This window comes from Bubalus bubalis, chromosome 8 (genome assembly GCF_019923935.1).
Source record: "Bubalus bubalis isolate 160015118507 breed Murrah chromosome 8, NDDB_SH_1, whole genome shotgun sequence".
NCBI classification, from domain to species: Eukaryota; Metazoa; Chordata; class Mammalia; order Artiodactyla; family Bovidae; genus Bubalus; species Bubalus bubalis.
The window spans coordinates 101,737,701-101,763,038 of NC_059164.1; the positions used below are offsets into that span (position 1 = coordinate 101,737,701).

The 25,338-nt window shown below is 38.4% G+C and overlaps 2 protein-coding genes and 1 long non-coding RNA gene across 8 annotated transcripts in view; 2 read left to right on the top strand and 1 right to left on the bottom strand.

Annotated features, from left to right (window-relative positions):
• The window catches only part of TRIM24 (tripartite motif containing 24), a 113,639-nt gene extending 105,456 nt beyond the window's left edge, over positions 1-8,183 (top strand). For 4 of the 5 annotated variants that reach the window (XM_025291592.2, XM_006043430.3, XM_006043429.3 and 1 more), the window contains 2 exons: positions 3,441-3,590; positions 4,338-8,183. In XM_025291592.2, the coding sequence (XP_025147377.1) occupies positions 3,441-3,590; positions 4,338-4,547 (360 nt within the window). In that variant the 3' untranslated portion in view covers positions 4,548-8,183. Of the gene's footprint in view, positions 1-3,440; positions 3,591-4,337 lie in introns of those variants that run through there. The other variant, XM_025291593.2, reaches the window with a different exon arrangement.
• Positions 8,184-13,614: 5,431 nt separating this feature from the next.
• LOC123334814 lies at positions 13,615-24,906 on the top strand. The gene is made up of 2 exons (XR_006552956.1): positions 13,615-14,458; positions 24,712-24,906. It is a non-coding gene; the product is annotated as an uncharacterized LOC123334814 (long non-coding RNA).
• The window catches only part of SVOPL (SVOP like), a 110,431-nt gene continuing 100,688 nt past the window's right edge, over positions 15,596-25,338 (bottom strand). Inside the window, exons 15-16 of one of the 2 annotated variants that reach the window (XM_025291607.3) lie at positions 18,194-18,307; positions 15,596-15,731 (exon numbers count right to left, since the gene is read on the bottom strand). In XM_025291607.3, the coding sequence (XP_025147392.1) occupies positions 15,720-15,731; positions 18,194-18,307 (126 nt within the window). In that variant the 3' untranslated portion in view covers positions 15,596-15,719. Of the gene's footprint in view, positions 15,732-18,077; positions 18,308-25,338 lie in introns of those variants that run through there. The other variant, XM_025291606.3, reaches the window with a different exon arrangement.

Sequence of the window (25,338 nt, forward strand, 5' to 3'; positions counted from 1 at the left end):
AGAAACTTTCCATTTCAGGTAAAGACACCCCATGCCCGCCCCCAATCTCTGTACACATTTTGATTTATAGGTGCAGACTTCAAGTAATAAGTTCAGTTCAGTCGCTAGGTCATGTCTGACTCTTTGCAGCCCCACAGACCACAGCACGCCAAGCCTCCCTGTCCGTAACCAACTGCCAGAGTCTACCCAAACCCATGTCCATTGAGTCGGTGATGCCATCCAACCATCTCATGCTCTGTCGTCCCTTCTCCTCCTGCCCTCAATCTTTCACAGCATCAGGGTCTTTTCAAATGAGTCAGCTGTTCGCATCAGGTGGCCAAAGTGTTGGAGTTTCAGCTTTAGCATCAGTCCTTCCAATGAACACCCAGGACTGATCTCCTTTAGGATGGACTGGTTGGATCTCCTTGCAGTCCAAGGGACTCTCAAGAGTCTTCTCCAACACCACAGTTCAAAAGCATCAATTCTTCAGCGCTCAGCTTTTCTTATAGTCCAACTCTCACATCCATACATGACTACTGGAAAAACCATAGCCTTGACTAGACGGACCATTGTTGGCAATTTCATGGCTGCAGTCACCATCTGCAGTGATTTTGGAGCCCCCAAAAATAAAGGCAGCCAATGTTTCCACTGTTTCTCCATCTATTTGCCATGAAGTGATGGGACTGGATACCATGATCTTCATTTTCTGAATGTTGAGCTTTAAGCCAACTTTTTCACTCTCTTCTTTCACTTTCATCAAGAGGCTCTTTAGTTCCTCTTCACTTTCTGCCATAAGGGTGGTGTCATCTGCATATCTGAGGTGATTGATATTTCTCCCCACAGTCTTGATTCCAGCTTGTGCTTCCTTCAGCCCAGCATTTCCCATGATGTACTCTGCATATAAGTTAAATAAGCAGGGTGACAATATATAGCTTTGACTTACTTCTTTTCGTATTTGGAACCAGTCTGTTGTTCCATGTCCAGTTCTAACTGTTGCTTCCTGACCTGCATACAGGTCTCTCAAGAGGCAGGTCAGGTGGTCTGGTATTCCCATCTCTTGAAGAATTTTCCAGTTTATTGTGATCCATATAGTCAAAGGCTTTGGCATAGTCAATAAAGCAGAAATAAATGTGTTTCTGGAACTCTCTTGCTTTTTCGATGATCCAGCAGATGTCGGCAATTTCATCTCTGGTTCCTCTGCCTTTTCTAAATCCAGCTTGAACATCTGGAAGTTCACGGTTCACGTATTGCTAAAGCCTGGCTTGGAGAATTTTGAGCATTACTTTACTAGCATGTGAGATAAGTACAATTGTGTGATAGTTTGAGCATTCTTTGGCATTGCCTTTCTTAGGGATTAGAATGAAAACTGACCTCTTCTAGTCCTGTGGCCACTGCTGAGTTTTCGAAATTTGCTCACATATTGAGTGCAGCACTTTCACAGCATCATCTTCCAGGATTTGAAATAGCTCAACTGGAATTCCATCACCTGCACTAGCTTTGTTCATAGTGATGCTTCCTAAGGCCCATTTGACTTCACATTCCAGGATGTCTGGCTCTAGGTGAGTGATCACACCATTGTGATTATCTGGGTCATGAAGATCTTTTTTGTACATTCTTCTGTGTATTCTTGCCACCTCTTTTTAATATCTTCTGCTTCTGTTAGGTCCATACCATTTCTGTCCTTTATCGAGCCCATCTTTGCATGAAATGTTCCCTTGGTCTCTCATTTTCTTGAAGAGATCTCTAGTCTTTCCCATTCTATTGTTTTCCTCTATTTCTTTGCATTGATCACTGAGGAAGGCTTTCTTATCTCTCCTTGCTACTCTTTGGAACTCTGCATTCAAATGGGTATATCTGAAGAAGTAGATATTAACAATAGAGGAAGAGGTGTGTGTGTGCTTACCATTGACTTCAAAAGCTTCATATTTCAAGTTTGATGTGACTTTAGTGCATTATGGGCTTCCCTAGTGGCTCAGCTGGTAAAGAATCCACCTGCATTGTGAGTGATCTGGGTTCAATCCCTGAGTTGGGAAGATCCCCTGGAGAAGAGAAAGGCTACCCACTCCAGTATTCTGGCCTGGAGAATCCCATGGACTGTATAGTCCACGGGGTTGCAAAGAGTCAGACAGGACTGTGCAACCTTCAGTTTCACTTTCACTTAGTGCATTATTGTAAGGTGCTGGACCTGCTACTCAAAATGTGTCTCTGATGTCTGAATTTCCTTTAAAAAGCTAATAGATTTGTTAAAATTTTTTTTAAATGAATGCAACATTAGAAAAGAAGACTAGCCAAGTAACACTGAGCTGAGAAGCAATGAACTTCTTTCCTTGTAAACAAGTTTTGAGAAGTTAAGATCGGAAAAAGAAATGCAGTTGACTCTCAGAACAACACAGAGGTTGAGGGCACCAACTTTCTGTATAGTGGAGTCTTCATGTGACTTTACAGTCAGCCTTCTGTATCTGCAGCATCAATCAATCACAGATTTTGTCGTATTGCTGTATGAATTTCATGGAAAAAAATCTGTGTATAAGCGTACCTGCACAGTTCGGGGGTCCACTATAGTCTTTGGGGTGGAAGGCCCTTTGTGCCCAAAAGAAGCAGGGCAAAAATATGCCAATAAAAAGTTAATTCACATAAAATGTGACCTAGAATTTGGTGCTTTTTCTAATGTTGGCCTACTGTTACATTTGGCATGAATAACAGCAACAGCAAAATAGGCCCCCTTAATATATATTTTGCATGTTATTTTGCATGCCTATTTTGCATGTTATTCATTTACGACAGAGGATGAGATGGCTGGATGGCATCACTGACTCAATGGACATGAGTCTGAGTGAACTCCAGGAGTTGGTGATGGACAGGGAGGCCTGGTGTGCTGCGATTCATGGGGTCGCAAAGAGTCGGACACGACTGAGCGACTGAACTGAACTGAACTGAATATATATTATCTTATTTCGTCTTTACAAAATCCTATGAGAATGGTAGAATTATTTCTGTTTGAAACTTGAAGAAACAGGTTCGGTGAAATGACTGAACCCAGTAACTTACCCAGGAGAGTGTTATTGAGTAGCAGAACTGCGGTTCAAACCCAGATTCAGAGCCCACTTGCTATAACACATGCAGCAAAAAAACATGTCAAATATTACTAGAAGTAATACTTTTTCTAATGATTGCCTTTTTGTTTAATAATGAAAAAAGGAGAATAGTAAGAGGGGAAATGTAGTAGGTTTTTTTCATTAAAAATAACTGATGAAAATTTTTGATAAAAGTGACACAAAACATTTACTGATGTCTGGAAACATGTAGGTGCTTGCAAATTTTGCTGAATATATTTCCTTATCAGTGACAAAATAGAACTGAGAAAAGCAGTAAGGATGATCTGAATTATATACTACTTCTTATAGAATTTATATGGGACCAGGTAGAATTTATTTATTATAGCATCACATTTCTTTTGAAAGGTGCCTGATTATTACAAAATAATTAAAAATCCAATGGACTTGTCAACCATCAAGAAAAGACTACAAGAAGATTATTGCATGTATACAAAGCCTGAAGATTTTGTAGCTGATTTTAGATTGATCTTTCAAAACTGTGCTGAATTCAATGAGGTGAGAAGGGGGAGGAAATAGCAATGTGAAAGTAATGTTAAACCAAACACCTTACCAACAAAGGAGGAGATGAAGATATCTATCTGTGGTAGCATAAATTTTCAAAAGTTCGAGTCTATATCAAGGAATGAAGAGAGGTCATTAGGAAAACGTTATCCACATGTATAGTCAAAGGTTTATTATATGGTGAGTGGAAATGCAAATTACTGTTGACAACTTAAAAACAGTTTAGAAAATATTTTTATCTAACCCAGAAGCATTCTTTGTCATTCTCACCTCTATTTCTTGAAATATAGCATTTCCAGACTTTAGTCTTTGTGATATTGAAATATTAAGAATGTGGTTTAAATAATTCTTAATTAAGAGTTTTCTCAAAAACTTTATCATCTACACATCTATCAAACTTAAAGCTTTTGATGATAGTTTGTCCTTTGGATCAGTTACTCATTCAGAGGTAGATATTATGTTTGTTCTAAAAAACACCTGTTACTGTATTCTGATTACAGCATTTCTTTCATGTCTTTCTGGTAATCTAGATGAGTCAATACCTTTATTTACTTCTTATCTGCTCTTCTCTAGACTTTTTCTTGCCCTGGGCTATTATTTACTTTATATCAAAGCTTTAAGTAAACATGTCTTTTGAAACAATCCACTGATATTCATAATCTTGAGGTAAAAGGGAGCAAAATATAAGAAATCTACTTTTATTGACTAAACATTTCTTTAATTCATATTTTTTTTCAACAGCCTGATTCAGAAGTAGCCAATGCTGGTATAAAACTTGAAAGCTATTTTGAAGAACTTCTGAAGAATCTTTATCCAGAAAAAAGGTTTCCTAAACTAGAATTCAGGAATGACTCAGAAGATAATAAATGTAGTGATGACTCAGATGATGACTTTGTACAGCCCCGGAAGAAACGCCTCAAGAGCATAGAGGAGCGCCAGTTGCTTAAATAAGCACACTTGCCTGTGCTGGTTTTTAGATTTTTGTTTGTTTTCAAAATACATTTTGCCATTAATTTAACATCATTACCAAGAAGAGTTTGTGACCATCTTAAGTTTTCAATGTTTACTAGACTCCAATTTCCTTAATAACCCATTTCTTTTAACCTTATTAAGAAAGAAAGGAAAAGAGGTAGGAGGGAAGGAGAAAGGAAGAAAGAAGCATCAACAACAAAATAAAAAGACATTCTTCCCACTTCCTGGATTTCAAACTGCAGTCCTTAGTGACAGCCACTATAGAAAGGACTTTGTATGAACTCTAAGTTGAAAATTTAATGTGGTCTGGATGTGTGCATTAATCCATTTTTAGAATATACCACTACTCAGTTATGGACCAACATGAGTTAGGTGTACTGCATGTAAGTACAGTACTCCATGAATGTCAGTGGTAATGAGTTCTATCCTAGAATGCCCACTGGTGCACCAAGAAAGTAGACTAGATGCTGTTTAAGAAGGAGCCTAATAGCATATCATGTAAGATGGCAACTGTATTAAAGAAAAAGGAAAACAAATGTTTGATTTTTTTTTTTCTTATCTATAGAGGTGTTTGATATAGCAGGTTTTCAAGACCATTTTTCATACGTTTCTAAAACCTCTCCTCCTTCCACCAGGGAAGGAAGTAAGTATACTTGTTTGGTTTTGCTGTGTGTCTGTGTGTGGACTGGTGTTTGCATTTTAACTGTGCAGATGACCCTTTTATAACAAGACTCATTGTCTGCAGTATGGCTTTTAGTGGAGCCATCCAGAATATGAAATACAGCAGTGTGCGCCATATTTGATGTAAAGATTCTTCAAGTTATACCCTTTGGGGCATTAAATACAAATTCCCCTGAAAGGGACCAGTTTTTGTGGTTTTCTTCTGTCTTTATAAATTGGAATGAAAGTCTTTTGTGGAATTTAGAAGCAGGCAGTTAGAGGGAATTATAGTGAAATTTAAATTTTTTCTAAAGCATCTATTTTTCAGAATCAGAACCTCAAATTGATTTTTTCTGACTTGATCTGGGCTTCATTTTCATTCTCTTGATGGAGAGATATAGAAAACCTACCTTCTGAGGGCAAGCGTATTCTTCCTGGGTCAGCCTTGGCTAGTTTAATTGACTTTCATGTATTCCTTTTACTTGTTGTTCAGTATCAAGGAAGGTAACTAGATTAAGATAGAAGAAAATTGTTGTTCCATTTCCTAATCTAACGTTTGACAGAATACATGAAATTTTTTAGTTTGCCAAAGTAAACCTTTATTTATTAAACATCAGTTAGCTGAGGATATTTTCCTCTTAGGCCAGAAGAATAAAAATACATCTGACTTGACAGAATTTTATCCTTTGGATGGTGTCAGGTCCCATGAATTAAACCTAGAGGACTTACTTTTATCCACACGGCATTATTTCTTCAAATGGATAATTTGAAAATGCCTTGTGGCTAAGTCATTGGGTTTTCAGGTACTGCTGAAGATAAAATGAGAAAATACTGATTATTTATTGGCAAGAGCATCTCACTTTGTGTAGACTTCAGTTTGGTCCATAAGTCAATTATGTATTAAAGGTTAAGAAACCGTAATTCACTTTTCCAAATACGTGTTTCAGGGAAGTTGTTGTTGTTGTATGGTTTTGAGTATGTATTTGGCATTTATTCTCCAAAGACGAACAGATTTTGGTAATAGTGCATTTACCACTTGATTGTCTTCTTTTGCTCCAGCGTCTTTAACACAGCAGCCATGGAGCTTTTTCTAATCAGTTTATTGTTTTTATGTTAGAATACTTCCTTAGGACGTTTTCTTCTTCCACATTTGTCTCCTTAGTTAAAAGGGAAGCACTGCAGATAAATTTTAAGGATGATCACAAAGGGAAGTAGCACTTAAGAGTGAAAAATTATAATTTCCTAAATGCATCTGAGCCAGAATGTCTACTAATGTTCCCAGAATTTTCACTGTTATATTCAGTGCCATATGAATCTTTTAAAACGATATTTTTCTTTCACCTTTATATATACACACACACATATATAGTTGAATGAGAGGCACTTGACAACCACATATATTAGAAGAGTTTCTCTCTCCAAATAGCATTTTCTTAATAGTCTTTAAAGTCCTCTGACCTATGTGTCCAGGAGGATCCCAGCAAAGTAGTCCTTAAATTATAAAAGAAATAAGCTATCAGAAGAGCCTGACTATACCTCGTGCCCACTTGGAGAGCATTCCTTTCAAAAGGTCAGTGCAACTCAAGCAACCTTGACCTAAACTTTGAAAACTCCAGTTTTTACCTCTGGTCAAAAACTCCTGGAGATTGCCCTCTAGATTTAGAACCAAGAGCCTCATGTCATATCTGCAGGACTCCCAATGCTGAAGGGGGATCATATGATGAACAGGCCATGTGGCACCTAGAACTGACTCAGTCCAGCTCATCAATAGTTTTCCCAGGTGCCAAGCATCTGCTCTTTCCCATCAATAAGAAAACCCAATACACAGTCAGTGACTTACAAGGATAATGCATACCATGATAGTGAAAGTGAAGTCGTGTCTGACTCTTGGCGACCCTGTGGACTGTAGCCCACCAGGCTCCTCCGTCCATGGGATTCTCCAGGCAAGAATACTGGAATGGGCTGCCATTTCCTTCTCCAATATTAAATTCCAAATACTATCTGGCAATACAGTTATCCTGCCCTTTGAATTAACAGGCCCTGCTTTTCTTTTCTGAATTGAAGAGTAGGAAATTAGAAGGTCCTAGAAGGAAAATGTCCTCTTTTGGTAGCTTTACTTTCTTTTCCAAGCTAAAGAATTGGCTCCACATTTTATTACTACACAGTAGTGTAGACATAACACAATTTAGGACTGCTTCCAAAAAGATTCCACAGTCAAAGGGTGAGTATATGAATTTGCATTTCAGTTTTCTCTTGCTGTTAACACTGCTTAAACTTTTAAATTTAGGTTACATGGAGAGACTAGTTAGACAATGAAAGGAGCTAACTCCTTTTGATCTACAGATGAACGTGAATCCCAGCAGTAGGTTGCTTCACGGGAGCAAAAGGTTTTTAAATTTAAATAGAAGATGTACTTATTTTCTTTTCATCTGTATCTGTTATGAATGAGAGAAATTGAGTGATCTGATTGGCCATTAAAATTATGGACATAACCATGAGTTCAACCATCTAATTGCTTGTTGAAATAGAAAGTGAAAGTCGCTCAATTGTGTCCAACTCTTTGCAACCCCATGGATTATACAGTCCATGGAATTCTCCAGGCCAGAATACTGGAGTGGGTAGCCTTTCCCTTCTCCAGGGAATCTTTAGAAGCCCTCCTTTAAAATAACCATGCACATATTTTTTAAAATTTTTTATAATATCATGAAAGTTAAGAATTCATGTCTCTCTATGTGTATATTATCCCTTCATCTTGGATGTGAATTAACTAAAATTCACATCCTGATGGCTCATACTCTTGAAAGAGAATAATGCTAGCCAATCAGATCACAGTTTCTCTCCCCATGAAGGTTTTGCTTATTGTGAAGGATATCTGAGGCAGTAGTCTTTGTTGTTGTTTTTAATTTGGGAGAGTCAACTGGTGCTTTGATTTTAATAAAAATCAGCTTTGATGAATTTTTACTGTGAATATTTTACCACAACAAGGAATTTTTAATGGAAAAATTACTGTTTGTCATTCAGTAGAACATTAACTAGTGTGGGTCTCCTTTGTGTCCCTTGTATATTCCTCTATAAAATCGGTCCATTTAGGGATGAGCTGTGCATGCTAAGTCACTTCAGTCATATCCAACTCTTTGCAACCCTGTGGACCATAGCTGCTAGTCCATAAACAATAGGAAGACTTTTAAACAAACAAAAACAAAACTCTAACACAGGGATTTCACCAACCTTAAAAGATAAGCAAAAAATTAATTTGGCAAATAGGAAGGAAGAAGAGGGTGTCAGTGAGCCATTAAGGGCCATGCTTTGGCAATGATGCTGGTTCTCTAGTCGTTGAAAGCATTTACTGCTGAGGGTGTATGTTAAGAAAGCTCAAGATATAATAAGTCCCAAATAAAGGCATTGACAGTCATATTACAGGAGGATTTTTTGGCCACTGCAAACTGTGCTTTGAAGAGATTTTAAAAAATCAAATTCTCTTCTATACATAAAACTATAGATCCAGACATTCAACCTTTTATTGCATAAAGCAAAATATGCTTGTACAGAGACTAGAGTTATGTTACTGTTGTTAATACCTCAACTAATATTGTCTTTCAATGGACTGTGAAACCAATCCAAAAAAGTTTTTACAAATAAATGACTTGACGTTTGTTGACTTCCATTTCTACTAGTGCCTGAAACGATTAAGGTAAGCAATATTTATCAGTTTATAAAAGATTTCTGAAATTCAGTATTTGAATTAAAATTATGTTGATAGGGTTTGCTGTAGACTAACATCTTCTAGGAAGCTTGAGTACTAGACAGTTCTAGACAACATTGTGTAGTATCTTAAGCTTGGATACTGCCACATTGAAAGTTCCTGAAACCCTTGGGAAGGTGCTTAAGCATCAGTTTTGTCGGTGGTTTTCAGTCACTGGTATTCTTTAAGTATTATTTACTGCTAAGGTCAGAGTTAGGGTTTTGAGTTACGGTTTGTCATGGGTTGTTGTTTTTCTTTTTTTTGGCTGCCTCAGGTCTTAGTCATGATGCACAGGCTCTCAAATTGTGGCGTGTGGGCTTAATTGCCCTAGTTGTGGAATCTTCCCCAACCAGGGATCAAACCCACGTTCCCTGCATTGGCAGGTGGAGTCTTTGGCTAACCCTACATGTGTAGCCAAGACATATTTGCATCAAAAATATTTTGGCCTAAAATTTTCTAGTAACTAGACTAAGGTCTACAAACTATTTAAAAGTATTAAAGATGACAATTTAGGTAATCCAGACAAACTTTTATTCAACACTTCATGAAGAAGGCAGTGGTTCAGAGAACAACAAAATGGGATGGAAGGCAGGAAGTTTTATAGGGTAAAGAATAAAGAACCAGAAAGTTAGTACAGAGACCAGAAATTGCTTGGCATTTGGTGATTGGCTGACTGAATATATGGCATGTCTGGTCAAGTAGAGCATTTATTGGGAAATATAAGTTATTAAGTTTTGGTTTGTGTACATAGCACCCCCACCAGAAGTGGCTTCGTGTTGGGCCTAGAATGGGCCTGGTACCACCTTTGGATCATTCTCTTGACCAGGTGAGAGTTTCAATTAAAAATATCAGTCCTAGTATGATTTTCAGTTACTATTTCCACTTTGGGTCTTAGTGTTATGTTCAGAAGAGATATCAGACTTGTATTCTTGGAACTGGTTATGTTCTGTTCTCTTTGGTTGTTTTGGTCAGAGAGTCGTTAGCTGGTCAGTGGCTACCCCACATGCATTTAAAACTTTTGTGAGTACACAGCCTAGTAGGGAGGCAAAAATTATTAGCATCAAAATAATACCCATGGTTTGGAAAGTACTCCTGAACCAGGGTTTCCATGTCCAAAACTAACTAGAATCAAATAAGTCAAGAAATATGGGTGTGGGGGATACTTCTTAAAGCCAGTTGGTCTATTTCTTTGTTTCATATAATTGGTCTATACTTCTCCAGAAGTATTTATCCAGTGAGCTTGTTCCAAAGACACTGAGGCATTGGAAAACAGGGGGGAAGTTTATGATGGGCAAAAATAACTAACTACAGGATCACCAGCATCACCACAGATCTAATGGTTGGAAGTTGGATTATGTTCAATTTGAAATGGCCTGAGGTATATGAGTAATAGCACTCTTGGGAGAAAGCAGTCTGCCTTGATGTGGGCTACTTCTCCTCCTCCTCAGTTTTTGAGGTCTTCCATGTTTACACAGTTGTAAAATAAGGACAAAAGGTTTGACACTTTAACAACAGTGTCGGTGGTCAAGAGTACTTGACAGGGTATCTTGCATGAATCTCATTTTTGTAAAAGGATCAGAGTAAAATAACAAATGTCTATAAATGATAAGACTTTAAAATACTAAAGAGAGCTGACGAGTTCAGTTATGGAACTGACAAGAGAATGTGGTTATTTCTATGAGCTACAAATAGATATCTAACATTTTAAGATAATAACGAATTATGACTGATACCATTGTACTAGAATGTCAGATTATCGGAAATTTAATATAATTTCTTGATAACTTATATTAATAAGATATGCCTGCACAAATAACCTAACAGAATTAAATATCACTTCTTATCTGATAATGCTTTTGCAATAATTTCTGGAAGTATATTCTTCCTCGCAGGAAATTTTTCAGCATGACACAAAACATGTTCCAAATATCTTTTGGTTTTTCTGTAAAAGTAAGTCTATGCTCAGTAATTAATATTTCAGAATTTTCTCTTACTTGGAAATGATTCAATAAATATCCATCATTTAATCTTAGTATGACTTTAAGGTTTCAAGTACCAAAAATATTTTGGAAACAATTTTTAAGTAGATATACCATAAAACATGATTATTTTTGAAAAGCTCCTTTATAAACTTATTCATGTTTGTTAACAATTATGTTTGGATTACTCATGAAAATTTCATGAGACTTTAAACTGCTATTATCTTCATCTAATTTCTTGCTGACAAATTCTGTAAAAGAAATAACATGAACTTATTTGACTTTTAGTAAGCCTGGTAGTTAGTCACTAAGTCATGTCTGACTCCTGCATGCCCACTAACTGTAGCCTGCCAGGCTCCTCTGTCCATGGGAATCTCCAGGCAAGAATACTGGAGTGGGTTGCCATTTCCTTCTCCAGGGGATCTTCCCAACCCAGGAAATTGAACCCAGGTCTTCTGCATTGCAGGCAGATTCTTTACCAAATGAGCTATGAGGGAAGCCATTTAAAGACATGTCTATTTTAATTAAACTGACAAAACTTAAACTACTTTTTTTTAACCAAAGATTATCCTAGATCGCATGAACTAGAAAAATATTTGGCTTAGTTTCTATATTTCTGAGAGTTTACTTGATTTATATAAACTTCTATTTGTCTTTAAGTCAGTTTAATGGAGCTCTTCACAAATTTTGGCCACACCATCCAGAAGAACAAAATCAAACATCTGTGACATACACGTAGACATAAGATCTGTATACTTATCTTACAGCTTGTTTTACAATTTTAGACATGAGATGGGTGTGATCATTCAAAACTCACTAGTTTATAAAAACAGTTGGATCCAAATTGTGTTTCTGGCAGATGGAATGAATTAAGGTTACTTGCTCAGATAGTTTAAACTTTTTTACTAGTATTTGTGAAGAAGACTTAAGATTTTTTTCATTTGCCTAGTTTCCAAATACTGCCCACCCCCCTTTTTTTTTTGTAAAAAATTTCCTCCCTGAAGTTTGCATTCCAAAGAGACAAACCTCAGTTCCTAGCAAAGACACTCAAACATCTCACAGGCATCGACAAAGAATGCAGCTTCCTCCAAGAAAGATGTTACCTGGAGCCTGCATTTTTACAATACCTACAAGCCTTGGGGCTTCCCTAGAGGCTCAGCTGGTAAAGAATCGTCTGCAATGCCGGAGACCTGGGTTCAATCCTGGGTGGGAAAGATCCCCTGGAGAAGAGAAAGGCTACCCACTCCAGTATTCTGGCCTGGAGAATTCCATGGACTAAGGATCAGACATGACTGAGCAACTTTCACTTTCACTTTTCACTTTCACAAACCTTGTGAGATAGGGGAGAGGTTCTGATTAGTAAAAAGGATAGGTGAACTTTTTCTGGTCTTAGAGACTCAATTTGTGAAACAGGAAATAGGATTGGATTACAGGATTACAACCTGAAAGATACCAAGGGTACCATGCACCCAACACCAAATTTCAGACTGGACAGTGACTGTTCCTGGCTGTACTGAAGAAACACCAAGAGCTACTACCCTCCCTAGATACAGAGTCACTCCCAGAGAGCCAAAAGAAAGAAGTACTTGGACAGTTTCTGGAGAAGCTGGCAACAGCTGGTAAACTGCAAATGGGATGCAACCCACATTTCTGTCCAACCATATTTTGTGGCCTGATAGTTGAACTGCCTCCATACACAAGAACAAACAACCCCCATGTGTCAGCAGGCAGAAAGGCCAGCCAGTTCTCAGGACACAAGAAGGCAATAGCTATTCCTGGGAGAGAAAGGATCAATAACCAATGAGTTCCCCAAACCAGATTCCCAAGAGTCTTCATTTGGAAAGGGAAGGACGTGAAATTTCTCTCTGGACCAGAAACTCCAGGGACCAGCAAGAGCTGACTTTGGTAAGAATTCTCACTTTTGGCTAGCTTCTGTGGGTTTTCCTAGGATCCTGATCTACAGATTCTAGTGAGCAGAAGTTACAGTGAAGAGTGTAAGTTCTGGCCTACTAGGATTTTACAAGGTTTTCCATTTGTTTTAGTTTCCCCTTGGCTGTTTAGAGGAATAACTGTTTATCAGAAAATCCCTCAGAGTCCCATTCACCCTGGAAGGCCCCGCCTTTGAGAGTAGATAAGGGGGTATTCAAGTTCAGGAGGAGGGGGTTTTATTATCTTAGTTATCTGGCCTTGGAGCTGTTGCAGTTTTAAAACCAACTTGATGAATGTTTTTGGTCTTGTCTCTTCAAAGTGGAAAGGCAGTTCAGTTAGGATTAGGAGACTATTCAGGTAAAGAAAAATAGTTGTTGGAGCCACATTTGTCTTGTTTTCTCAGATTTTTCAATAGCCTTTAGCATTGAATCTTTCAATGAAGCTGTTTTGGAATTTTGCAGCATTTTGGAGTCTTCTGCATAGCAATTAAAATATATCCCATGCTGGTTGATTTGGGAACATTTTCACAGGTGGTTCTTAAATAAACAATGTGTCTAACTGGAATGTCCCTGATGACGGTCATTGCAATGCTAGGTTATCTTAGATTTTGCCATTTCTGTAGATGTCTGCAGTTTCCAGGACCACAATTATTATGACAGAATAAGCAGGTGTGCCAGAAGGTGGACTGCTCAGTTTTTTGAAACTCCAGGATCTCAAGGAGTCTTAGGTAAGCCTTGGGTCTTTGGGAACCAAATTACTCCTTAAGAGGGATGTACTCTGCTAGGCTGGGGATCTGGTGGTATTTTACAGTGTACTTTGTTGCACAGAATTTTTCTTGAGGTTGTCAGGTGGCCCAGTGTCAATCTAACCCAGTCCATGACCATCTTAGCACATGAGTCTTAGATTTAGGTGGGAAGCACTCTAAAATCTTTCAAGTGTTTGATCCATGCTTACCAGTTTTACATCTTTGGATTCAAGATTCTGCTTAGCAATTGATCTATTTAATCTTTAAATGAGAAGATTTCTTTATAAAAGCAGCAGTTGCCCTAATGACTTTTAATAGTATGACTTGTGCTACTTAGATGATGATGTGCCATTAGTTCAAACAGTTGTGATTTCTTATTTTCCAAGTCTCCCCACACTTTTTGCTGTGGAGTTCTCTTTACGCATTCCCTAACTGCTGCCACCCATTGTGGGTTCCCAATATAAGCTGTCTTGGAACTTTTCTGGGAAATAAGTATACACACACACATTTCTTTTTCCCCTTACATAAAGTTTGTTTGGATCAGAACTGTGTACAAGGGGTCAGAGCTCAAATCCCTAAGTGGCTTGCCCTTGGTTATGATGAGAAAAACAACATCAAGGGTTCAGTGGGCTCTTTGCCTATGCATCTTGTCCCACAGGCCATTGGAAGTCAGCTTGGGATTCCATCCTCCCCACCAAAGACTGTTACAGATGATCAAAGACGACGATTTAGGCAATCCAAACAAACTTTGACACTTGAAGCAGGCACTCTCCACTTGCAGGGGCCCAAAATACTGCAAAGGGGAGCTGAAGACAGGAGAATAAGGAATAAGGAGGTGAGTAGAGAGCCACACTTGGCTTGGTGTCTGGCCAACTGGCTGTACTGTGTTTCTGGTCAAGCAGACCATTTACAGGGACATGAAGGTTATTTAAGTTTTGGTTTGCTGACATGGCACCTGGGCAGGAGTGGCTCCATCTTGAGCCTTCAAACTTACTTCAAAAAAACCACTATGGCCTGTTAGCCAAATTCAGCCTATGGCCTCCTTTTATTACAGCCTGAGAGCTAATAATGTTAACATTTTTAAAGGCTGGCGAGGGCTGTTGACAGAGACCATATGTAGCTCAGAGTCTGAAATGTTTATTCTCTGGCCCTTTATAGACATTTTCCTGACTTCAAGCCATTTGTGCCTGTAGTTCAAATAGGCATGATCTGCATACACATAGTTCACCAGTCCAGGGACACTTCATCATTGTAGCAACAAATTCTATTTTTTTTTTCCCATTGCAAAATGGGGGTGGAAGGAATAGGGGAGTCAAGTCATTGGGTATGGATTCCTCTTTTAGTCTATAAATCCAAAGAGCAACAAAAGACTAAATGTAAAAACGTGGGTGTTTTTCTTCCACAGCATACCTGTGTGCATAGGTATGATCTGCATGCAAGTGGTTGTTCTCCAAAGGGCATATAATTACATCATGTAGAAAAGCTTGCTATACTGTAATGAAATTAGAGTCAAAACAGAATGGGAAAAAGTTTATTTCCAGCTACTTTGGTTATTTTATACACGAGATTGCAATGAATTTAAGTACATACTTTTATGAATAAGTAATTTTCATTATAAAGTATGGAGGTCACAATTTAAGTATGCTAATTATAATTGTGAATTTGATGACTTCTATTTTGAAAGGCTTAATGATACCACCTCAAACTCATGTCTTAGCTACAAAATTTTAATACAGCTTTTGCTGTATACCTCATGGGAGAATATCAAGTATAGGTTTTGTCTGATACTTATTCATATAAACATGAACAGACTTGATGCCAAGCAATGAAAGCCAGCTTCTCCCTCCCCATCTCTCCTAGATATCCCTCACCAACCTTAATGTATATTTTTTGAAACTTCTGTATTGATCTCTTCCCTAAGAGACTATATATACAGATAACTTATTTCATCCTCTTGTTTTTCAAAAATACATGATCAATTTCTTAACTACCAAGTAGTATACCAAAATTAAACCAGGTGTTTTTAAATGTGCCACAGCTCTTTGTGAAGATGAAAATACATTTTTCTTCTTTGGTAGACATAGATTTGCAGCTCTTCATTTAATTTGCTGGAGAAAGAATAGATAATACATTTAATTTTTTTTGAAGTCTTCACATTCAGCTATCTGGCAGTGAAAACTAGTAACAGGAGGTTGTTTAATAAAGAATTAAAAGTCTAACATTTTTACCTATGTACCTGACAATAGTACTTTTATAATTCAATTACAGATATCATTTAGGGGAAAAAATCACATTATACTTACCTTTTCTTTTTTTAATTGTTTACTAGGTCCATCAAAATAAGTTTTTAAAGTAATTCTAAAGTGGAATTACTACTATTAACTATTGGCCAGGTTGGTTCATTCAAATTATTTGGGATCCTGTTGAAAGGTAAAATTTAGGGCATGTTTTAAACATTTTTAGAAGTTTTACTGTATCGGTTACTAGATAGTTTCATATGTTAAGTGCTCACAACACTGAGATACAGACATACACCTTTCGAGATTTGCCTGAAGACATACAGCCATTGAGTGGCAGAGCCATCAAGGGCTACATTCCCACACAAATATATTTATTGGATCTGCATGTGAAAGTTGTAGGAACTGATATTAAGTCTTATAAACAGACATGTAAAATAATTTCATTTCAATCAACAGAAAAGGGAATGGTTTTTGTCAGTGGCTCATATGACTTGATCCCACTCCAGTACTCTTGCCTGGAAAATCCCATGGACGGAGGAGCCTGGTGGGCTGCAGTCCATGGGGTCACTAAGAGTCCGGCACGACTGAGCGACTTCACTTTCACTTTTCACTTTCATGCATTGGAGAAGGCAATGGCAACCCACTCCAGTGTTCTTGCCTGGAGAATCCCAGGGACAGGGGAGCCTGATGGGCTGCCGTCTGTGGGGTTGCACAGAGTCGGACACGACTGAAGCAACTTAGCAGCAGCAGCAGCATATGACTTGAATCAGAAATCCATAAAGCACGTGAGATGATGAGCCAGATTTCATTTTATACGTATTATTGCTACTTTAAAAAACCACCACCATAGAAAATTAGCATAAGATTTAGCACCACTTAATTTTGCAATCTAGTTTAAATTCCAGTCCCTCTGTATTTAGCATGTTCCTTTATACAAGTTACTTAACTTTCACTTACCTTACTTTCCTCCATAGTGTGAAGAGTGTGATAATCCTATTATTTAAGATTAAAAGGAATCATCTGAATCACCTAATACAATCCCTGGTTTTAAGGATTCAGTGATTAGGTCACCTTTCCAAGTAAGGAACCTAAACAAAGCCCTAAATTTCTAATTACTTAGCAAGTTATCTAATCTGTGATTAAAATGCATATTTCCTTAGAGATTAAAAGTTAAAGGGAAAACAGAATAACACATCTTGAATCTAGGACAAGAAAAAATTGACACTAGCATGTTGTGCTTTCCCCCTCTACTCAGTAGTGTTTTCCAACTACTCAGACAACAAAACACATCTGTACCAGGACAAATAATTAACATGTGCCCACGATTCACTATAAATAGCATATGAGAGAGAGGGCAGGCTGCATTCAGCCAAACAAGCACGATGATTTCACAGTCCCATTTAGATGGGGCAGCTCAGATCCACCAAACTATGGTTAACTCTCAAACAGCATGGGGTTGAATTGTGCCGGTCCACTTTTACGTGGATTTTTTTCCAACTGTAAATATTCTAGTACTGTATGATCTGTAGTTCATGATTGGTTGAATCTGCAGATGTGAGGAACTGTGGACACTGAAGACTGACTAAGTTTTTAATACTGCAGGCTTTGACAGCCTGGAAGGTTGGTGTCCTGACCCCTGTTCAGGGGTCAACTGTATATACTAACCTCAGCTGTTCTCCCCATTTCCAATGTGTGCGCATACACACATGCCCTTGCCTGCCAGCAATAAGCTTTGTATTTAAGGCAGGGAAACAGAGCCAACTGTAAGGGCAGAGGGCTAGGAGAAGCTGTCTCTGATACAACTTTGCCCCCAGGAGCACACCTTATACTTCTGGGATGTCTTTTTATGTACTTTGTGTCTGACTGTCAGTATTGGATGGCAGCTGGTGCAGTGTGGAAGTTTTTGCCTCCATTCTTACCATGGGCAGTTGAAAAAACTGGGGGGAAGATAGCCGGACCAACAGGAAAGACTCTGTGATCCTACAATGCAAACAGCTGTTTCTGACCCTATGGCCACATTTAGCTCTGCAGCACTGCTTCTATACAGAAGAAAGGTGGAAAGGGTAGAATGCTGAAGTATCAGTAATACTCATTTAGTCCCAGTTCAAGCTTTACAGGAAGCAAAAGTTTGAAGTGAATAATCAGTATGCTGCTCAAAGTTACATGGAAGAGCACTGGATACCCAGTTTTTCTACTGGAACCTGCTAAACAAATGTACCCTTGTGTGAGCACAGGCTTGGGCATTATCACCTCTACATAAAAGAATTTTCCTACTCCAAGCGCATTTCCTTTGGTCAAAAGGAGACTACTTAGATTCCCACATCGCTTACCTGTAGGGCCCGTCCTTTGGTCTCAATGGGAAGAGTAAATGCAGAAATGGCACACACCACACAGACAGATGAGAAGAGACACAGGGCCCCCAGGAACGATGCGCTCATAAGAACCTGCAAAGCACAAGGAATGACTCAATATACTGCGCCCCAGTCACTTTTCCACTGATCTTCATGCCAAAGGGAAAATAAGGATTCATCCCACCAAATACATAAATGAAAGGCTTTGCAGCCATTCTGTAAATTGTGCAATTCTGACATCCTAGATCTAGTATTTATTTGGGCCAAGCTTTTGTAGACATTTTGTGCAACTCTTCCAGAAGCTGGGAGTGATGTTAACATGCACCGGCCAGGTTAGACTTCTCCCTGCACCCACCCCTTGCGTATCACTGGAGCAAACCAATACCTGGGGAAGATGAGAGCCGCCTGTTTTCCTACCCCTTCTCATACTAATTCAGCTCGCTTAACCAGTAACCCTCTCCTTTCCTGCAATACCGTCCTCTGCTAAAAGTCAACTTGCCCTCTTCAGTTCTGAGAGGATGAAACAGGAGGAAGTCTTTTGGGACTAGATGTAGTGTCTAGGTCCTGCCTTTACTGCCACTTCTATTTTGACACCCAAATTCCTACCACCTCCTGAATAATTCTAAACTAGCTCCACTTCATATCCTTTGCACCAGATTCAAAGTCCAAGATGGTGTGAGACCCTGCTGGGTTCAGTTGAGGTCACAGAACTGTGCTCCACAGCTAGGATCAGGGAGAGCAATTCCCTAGAGGGTTTCGGGCTCTGCTTGCTAGTGGGACTCCAGCAATTCAGCCAGTGTTACTGGATATTCTTTCAATAAAGTCTTCTATGCCTAAGTTAACCCAAGTCAATTTTTGTTGTTAGCAAGCAAGAACTCTGATACCTAATTATAAAAATGGCCAAAGAGGAAATGCTGATGGCTAGCAGGCACATGAGAAGGTGCTCAACATCACTAATTATCAGGGAAATTCAAGTCAAACCACAGTGAGATATCTCCTCACACCTCTCAGAATGGCCAGCCTCAAAAAGCACACAAATAACAGATGTTGGCACAAATGTGGAGAAAGGGGAACTCGTACACTGTTGGTGAGAATATAAGTTGGTGCCACCACTGTGGAAAACAGTATCGAGATTTCTTAGATAACCAAAACTAGGACTACCATGTGACGCAGCAATGTATTTTTGATATAGATCCAAAACAAAAACCACCACCAAACAAGTGAAAAATACTAAAAATCATCTGGGAACTTTGAAGAAATCTTTTCAGGCCTCACTCCAGATTCACTGTATTAAAAACAAAGATCTGTAAATCTCTACTTCTAATAATCAGCACACACCAGGTACAAAGAGGGATATTACACCATGATAAAAGATTCAGTCCAACAAGACAGCACTCCTAAAGGCTGATATACTGAAGAGCTTCAGATTACATTCAGTAAAAACTGTGGTGATTTTTCAGTAAAAAACCACTCTCCACAGTTGACATAACTGCTAGACAGAAGATCAGCAGCAAGGATAAAAAACTTTATAATACCATCAACCAACAGGAGTTCACTGACACTTATGGAACACCCCACCTAACACACAGCAGAATATATATTCTTTCTAACCATGGAACATTCACCAAGAAAGACCTCATTCTGGGCCATAAAATTAACCTCAAAGGAATTAGAAGAACTGAAACCATAGAATGTGTTCTCTGACTAAAATGCTATCAAAGCTAGAAATAACAAAGATAACAGCAAAATGTCCAAACTCGTAAACAATCCATGCATCAAAACATTAAGAAAAATAAAAAGTAACATTGAGGGGAATGAAAACCCAGCATATTAAGTTTGTTGGACACAGCTAATAGGAATAAAAATAAAGTATTTAGAAATAAATTTAAGAAATGTGTAAGACATAAAGACTAAAACTCTACTAAGGGACATGAAAACTAAATTTGTTCTTAAATAGAAAAACACAATTGTTTAAAAAAAAAAAAATAGTTCTCAAGGTAATCTGTAGTCACTCTAGTGGATCTCAAGTAAAATCCCAATAGGATTTTTGAGTCAATTTGGAGGAAAAAAAAATTTTTATTCTAATCATTAACATGTTTAAAAAGCTCAAGAAATTTCTGAAAACATGTGTGGGTATCTTGAGGTGATTAACCCAAGAGCCACTAAACAAACTTCCAATCATTAGCAATATGATATTGATGCCAAAATAGATCAGTAAAGCAGTGAGTTACAAAATAGATCCAAGTATTTATGGAAATTGAATTGCTACAGTAGGAGCATGTGAATCAATTGAACCAGACAAATGCTTAAGGGCCAGGAAAGACAGCTAAGCACTGTGTTGCTTTTTAAAGCTAGATCTTTAACTCAGGGCTTAAGCATTAGTAAACTGTAAATAAATCAAAGAAATTAATGTTTTAGATGAAACACTGAAAGAAATTTCTAAAACACTGTTTTAGAAATATGGTTTAGTGGGTGCTGAAGGCCATTAAACATGACCCAAAACACTAACTCTATAGGTGAAAATAACTGATAAGTTAACAAAAAAAAGTTTTAATTTTATATGCCAAAAACTTGATTAGTAACTAGTAACATCTTAAGGCAAACTGTGAACAAAGAAAAAATATCTCTAGTATAATAAATAGTTCATGGCCTGCAGAAATTCACATAAATAAGCTTAAAAAAAATACAAATGGATAATAAACAGAGGAGAGCTGCTCAGCCTTACAATAAAGTACACATTAAGACATGATATAATTTATTGTCCACCAATATCAAAAAGGGTTAAAAAGGGGGTTTGGCAGTAGTCAATGACAACCTAGAGGGGTGGAATGGGGCAGGAGATGGGGAGTTCAGGAGAGAAGGGAATATGTATACCTGTGGCTGATTTCATGTTAATGTATGGCAGAGGCCAACACAATATTGTGAAGAAATTATCCTCCAATTAAAAAAACAGAAGCAAAAAAACACTCAACATGAAAAAAAGGGGGGGAGGGGTTAGTGATGATGGAAAGAAACAGATGCTTTAAGAGTGTCTTACTTATCAAGAGTATATAAATTTTTTAATGAAAATAATTTGATAAGATTCATTGTAATTTTGTAACACCCTTTGACCTAAAAATTATTCAATACACTTTTTCTACATAAGAACACTCTTCCTTAGACATACTGTGTGGTCACTCCCACATGACTCTGCCCTATTATAAACGCCCTCGCTAACCACCCTACACCTTATCAGAGAAAATGAACCAATCTGATCACATGGTCCACGTCTTGTCTAACTCAATGAATCTATGATGCATGCCATGTAGGGCCAACCAAGACAGATGGGTCATGGTGGAGACTTCTGACAAAACGTGGTCTACTGGAGAACGGAATGGCAAACCACTTCAGTATTTTTGCCTTGAGAACCTCATGAACAGTAATGAAAAGAAAGATAGGACACTGAAAGATGAACTCCCCAGGTCGGTAGGTGCCCAATATGCTACTGGAGATCAGTGGAGAAATAACTCCAGAAAGAATGAAAAGACCAAAGCAAAAACACCACCCAGTTGTGGATGTGACTGATGTTGGAAGTAAAGTCCAATGCTGTAAAGAGCAATATTGTATAAGAACCTGGAATGTTGGGTCCATGAATCAAGGCAAATTGGAAGTGGTCAAACAGGAGATGGCAAGAGTGAACATCAACATTCTAGGAATCAGTGAACTACAATGAACTGGAATGGGTGAATTTAACTCAGATGACCATTATATCTACTACTGTGGGCAAGAATCCCTTAGAATAAATGGGGTAGCCATCATAGTCAACAGAAGAGTCCAAAATGCAGTACTTGGATGAAGTCTTAAAAATGACAGAATGATCTCTGTTTCCAAGGCAAACCATTCAATATCACAGTACTCCAAGTCTATGCTGTGACCAGTAATGCTGAAGAAGCTGACATTGAACAGTTCTATGAAGACCTACAAGACCTTCTAGAACTAACACCCAAAAAAAGATGTCCTTTTCATTATAGGAGACCGGAATGCAAAAGCAGGAAGTCAAGAAATACCTGAAGTAACAGGCAAATTTGGCTTTGCAGTACAGAATGAAGCAGGGCAAAGGCTAACAGGGTTTTTCCAAGAGAATGCACTGGTAATAACAAACACCCTCTTCCAACAACACAAGATAAGACTCTACACATGGACATCACCAGATGGTCAATACCAAAATCAGATTGATATGTTCTTTGCAGCCAAAGATGGAGAAGCTCTATACAGTCAGCAAAAACAAGTCTGGAAGCTGACTGTGGCTCAGATCATGAACTTCTTATTGCTAAATTCAGACTTAAATTGAAGAAAGTAGGGGAAACCACTAGACCACTCAGGTATGACCTAAATCAAATCCCTTATGACTATACAGTGGAAGTGACAAAGATTCAAGGGATTAGATCTGATAGAGTGCCTGAAGATCTATGGATGGAGGTTCGTGACATTGTACAGGAGGCAGTGATCAAGACCATCCCCAAGAAAAAGAAATGCAAAAAGGCAAAACGGTTGTCTGAGGAGGCCTTACAAATAGCTTTGAAAAGAAGAGAAGCCAAAGGCAAAGGAGAAAAGGAAAGATACATATTTGAATGCAGAGTTCCAAAGAATAGCAAGGAAAGATAAGAAAGCCTCTCACAGTGATCAATGCAAAGAAATAGAGGAAAACAATAGAATGGGAAAGACTATAGATCTCTTCAAGAATATTAGAGATACCAAAGGAACTTTTCATGCAAAGATGGGCACAATAAAAGACAGAAATGGTATGGACCTAACAAAGCAGAAGATGTTAAGAAGAGGTGGCAAGAATACACAGAAGAACTGGACAAAAAAGATCTTCACAACCCAGATAATCACGATGGTGTGATCACTCACCTAGAGCCAGACATCCTGGAATGTGAAGTCAAGTGGGCCTTAGAAAGCATCACTACAAACAAAGCTAGTGAAGGTGATGGAATTCTAGTTGAGCTATTTCAAATCCTGAAAGACGATGCTGTGAAAGTGCTGCATTCTATATGCCAGCAAATTTGGAAAACTCATCAGTGGCCACAGGATTGGAAAAGTTCAGTTTTCATTCCAATCCCAAAGAAAGGCAATGCCAAAGAATGCTCAACCTACTGCACAATTGCACTCATCTCACACACTAACAAAGTAATGTTCAAAATTCTCCAAGCCAGGCTCCGAACTTCCAGATGTTCAACCTGGATTTAGAAAACGCAGAGGAAAGAGATCAAATTGCCAACATCCATTGGATAATCGAAAAAGCAAGAATGTTACAGAAAAACATCTGCTTTATTGACTATGCCAAAGCCTTTGACTGTATGGATCACAACAAACTGGAAAATTCTGAAAGAGATGGGAATGCCAGACTATCTTACCTGCCTCCTGAGATATCTGTATGCAGGTCAAGAAGCAACAGTTATAACTGGACATGGAACAACAGACTGGTTCCAAATAGGAAAGAGAGTATGTCAAGGCTATATATTGTCACCCTGCTTATTGAACTTGTATGCAGAGTACATCATGAGAAACTCTGGGCTGGAGGAAGCACAAGCTGGAATCAAGACTGCTGGGAGAAATATCAGTAACCTCAGACATGCAGATGACAACACCCTTATGGCAGAAAGAAAGAAGAACTAAAGAGTCTCTTGGTGAAAATGAAAGAGGAGAGTGAAAAAGTTGGTTTAAAGCTCAACATTCAGAAAACGAAGATCATGGCATCTGATCCCATCACTTCATCGCAAATAGGAGGAGGAGGAGGCGACAGAGGATAAGATGGTTGGATGGTATCACCAACTCAATGAGCATGAGTTTGAATAAACTCAGGAGTTGGTGATCGACAGGGAGGCCTGGTGTGCTGTAGTCCATGTGGTGGCAAAGATTCGGACATAACTGAGCGACTGAACTGAACTGAACAACCCTACACACCAGACCACCCCCACCACCAACTCTTTCCTCTGTTTTGTATGTGTTTATATACATATATATTAGCAAACTGTCTCTTGCCTCTAGAATATCACTTCAAAGAATCTGAGGCACAGTTTTTATGATATTTGGAACATAAAAGAGCTCAATGACTAACACAGTTGCACAGGAACAAAGGTTTGCATGATGTTCAGGGGCCCCGTTGTTTGTAAAAGCAGAAAGAAAGAACATTAGAGACTACTTCATCACCAAGGTAATGGCCATCTAATTATGCACATCTCTGCAATGGAAGTCTACACATCTACATAAAAGAATGAAGTTGATCTACACATACTAACATAATTATTAATGAGGAAAGACAGTTGCAATATGGAGATCTGTATATGGATTGTGAGGATAAACTGATGGATGGACAGCTGTGTATAATGTTTGAACATGAACCTGTCTACATGTGTACTCACAGATGAGAATATAGTGTAAAGAAGAGTCTGACTCCACTTCATGACAGCTGACAGCCATTAAGCCTCACCCTTCTCTCTCCCCTTGCACTCTAGCTTCTGAGCGAACTGAAAAGAAAGACTGGGTGCTTCATCTTTGGTCCTGATAGGAGATTCAAGCCACACAAGCCCCTGACCTCACACGGGAACCCTCAGATCTGGCTGCAAGAAAAACTCCAACCAATCGCCTTGCCTGCTCTCCCAGAGACCTCAACTATAACTAAGCAATAAACTTTTCATACCCTCTTGGTATATGTATGTATCATCAGCCTTGACATGGGGGGCAGAGTTGGGGCGGGATGGGGTGGAGTTCCATCTGTCTCTGCAGGTGACCATAACATGTAGATATGTAGAAAGACATAGACATTTATGACTTCTGTCTACATATATACAAGTATCTATGTATAATATGTAGTAAGTTTATAGATGCACACATACAAACTGATATAATAACAGATAAGAGAGATAATATATCCATTAAAAAGGCATCTGGAAGAATATACCCAAACTGTTAAGAGATACAGCAGTTATCTCTACTGATAGAATTACAGGGAATTTTTCTTTTCTCAGTTACACATTTCTGTATTTGAAATTTTACAAGCAGCAAAGAATACAGATGGGGGTCTCACTGCTAGAGTCCTGTAGTCCATGGTTGAGGATGTTGGTCTTTATCACTGAGGAATG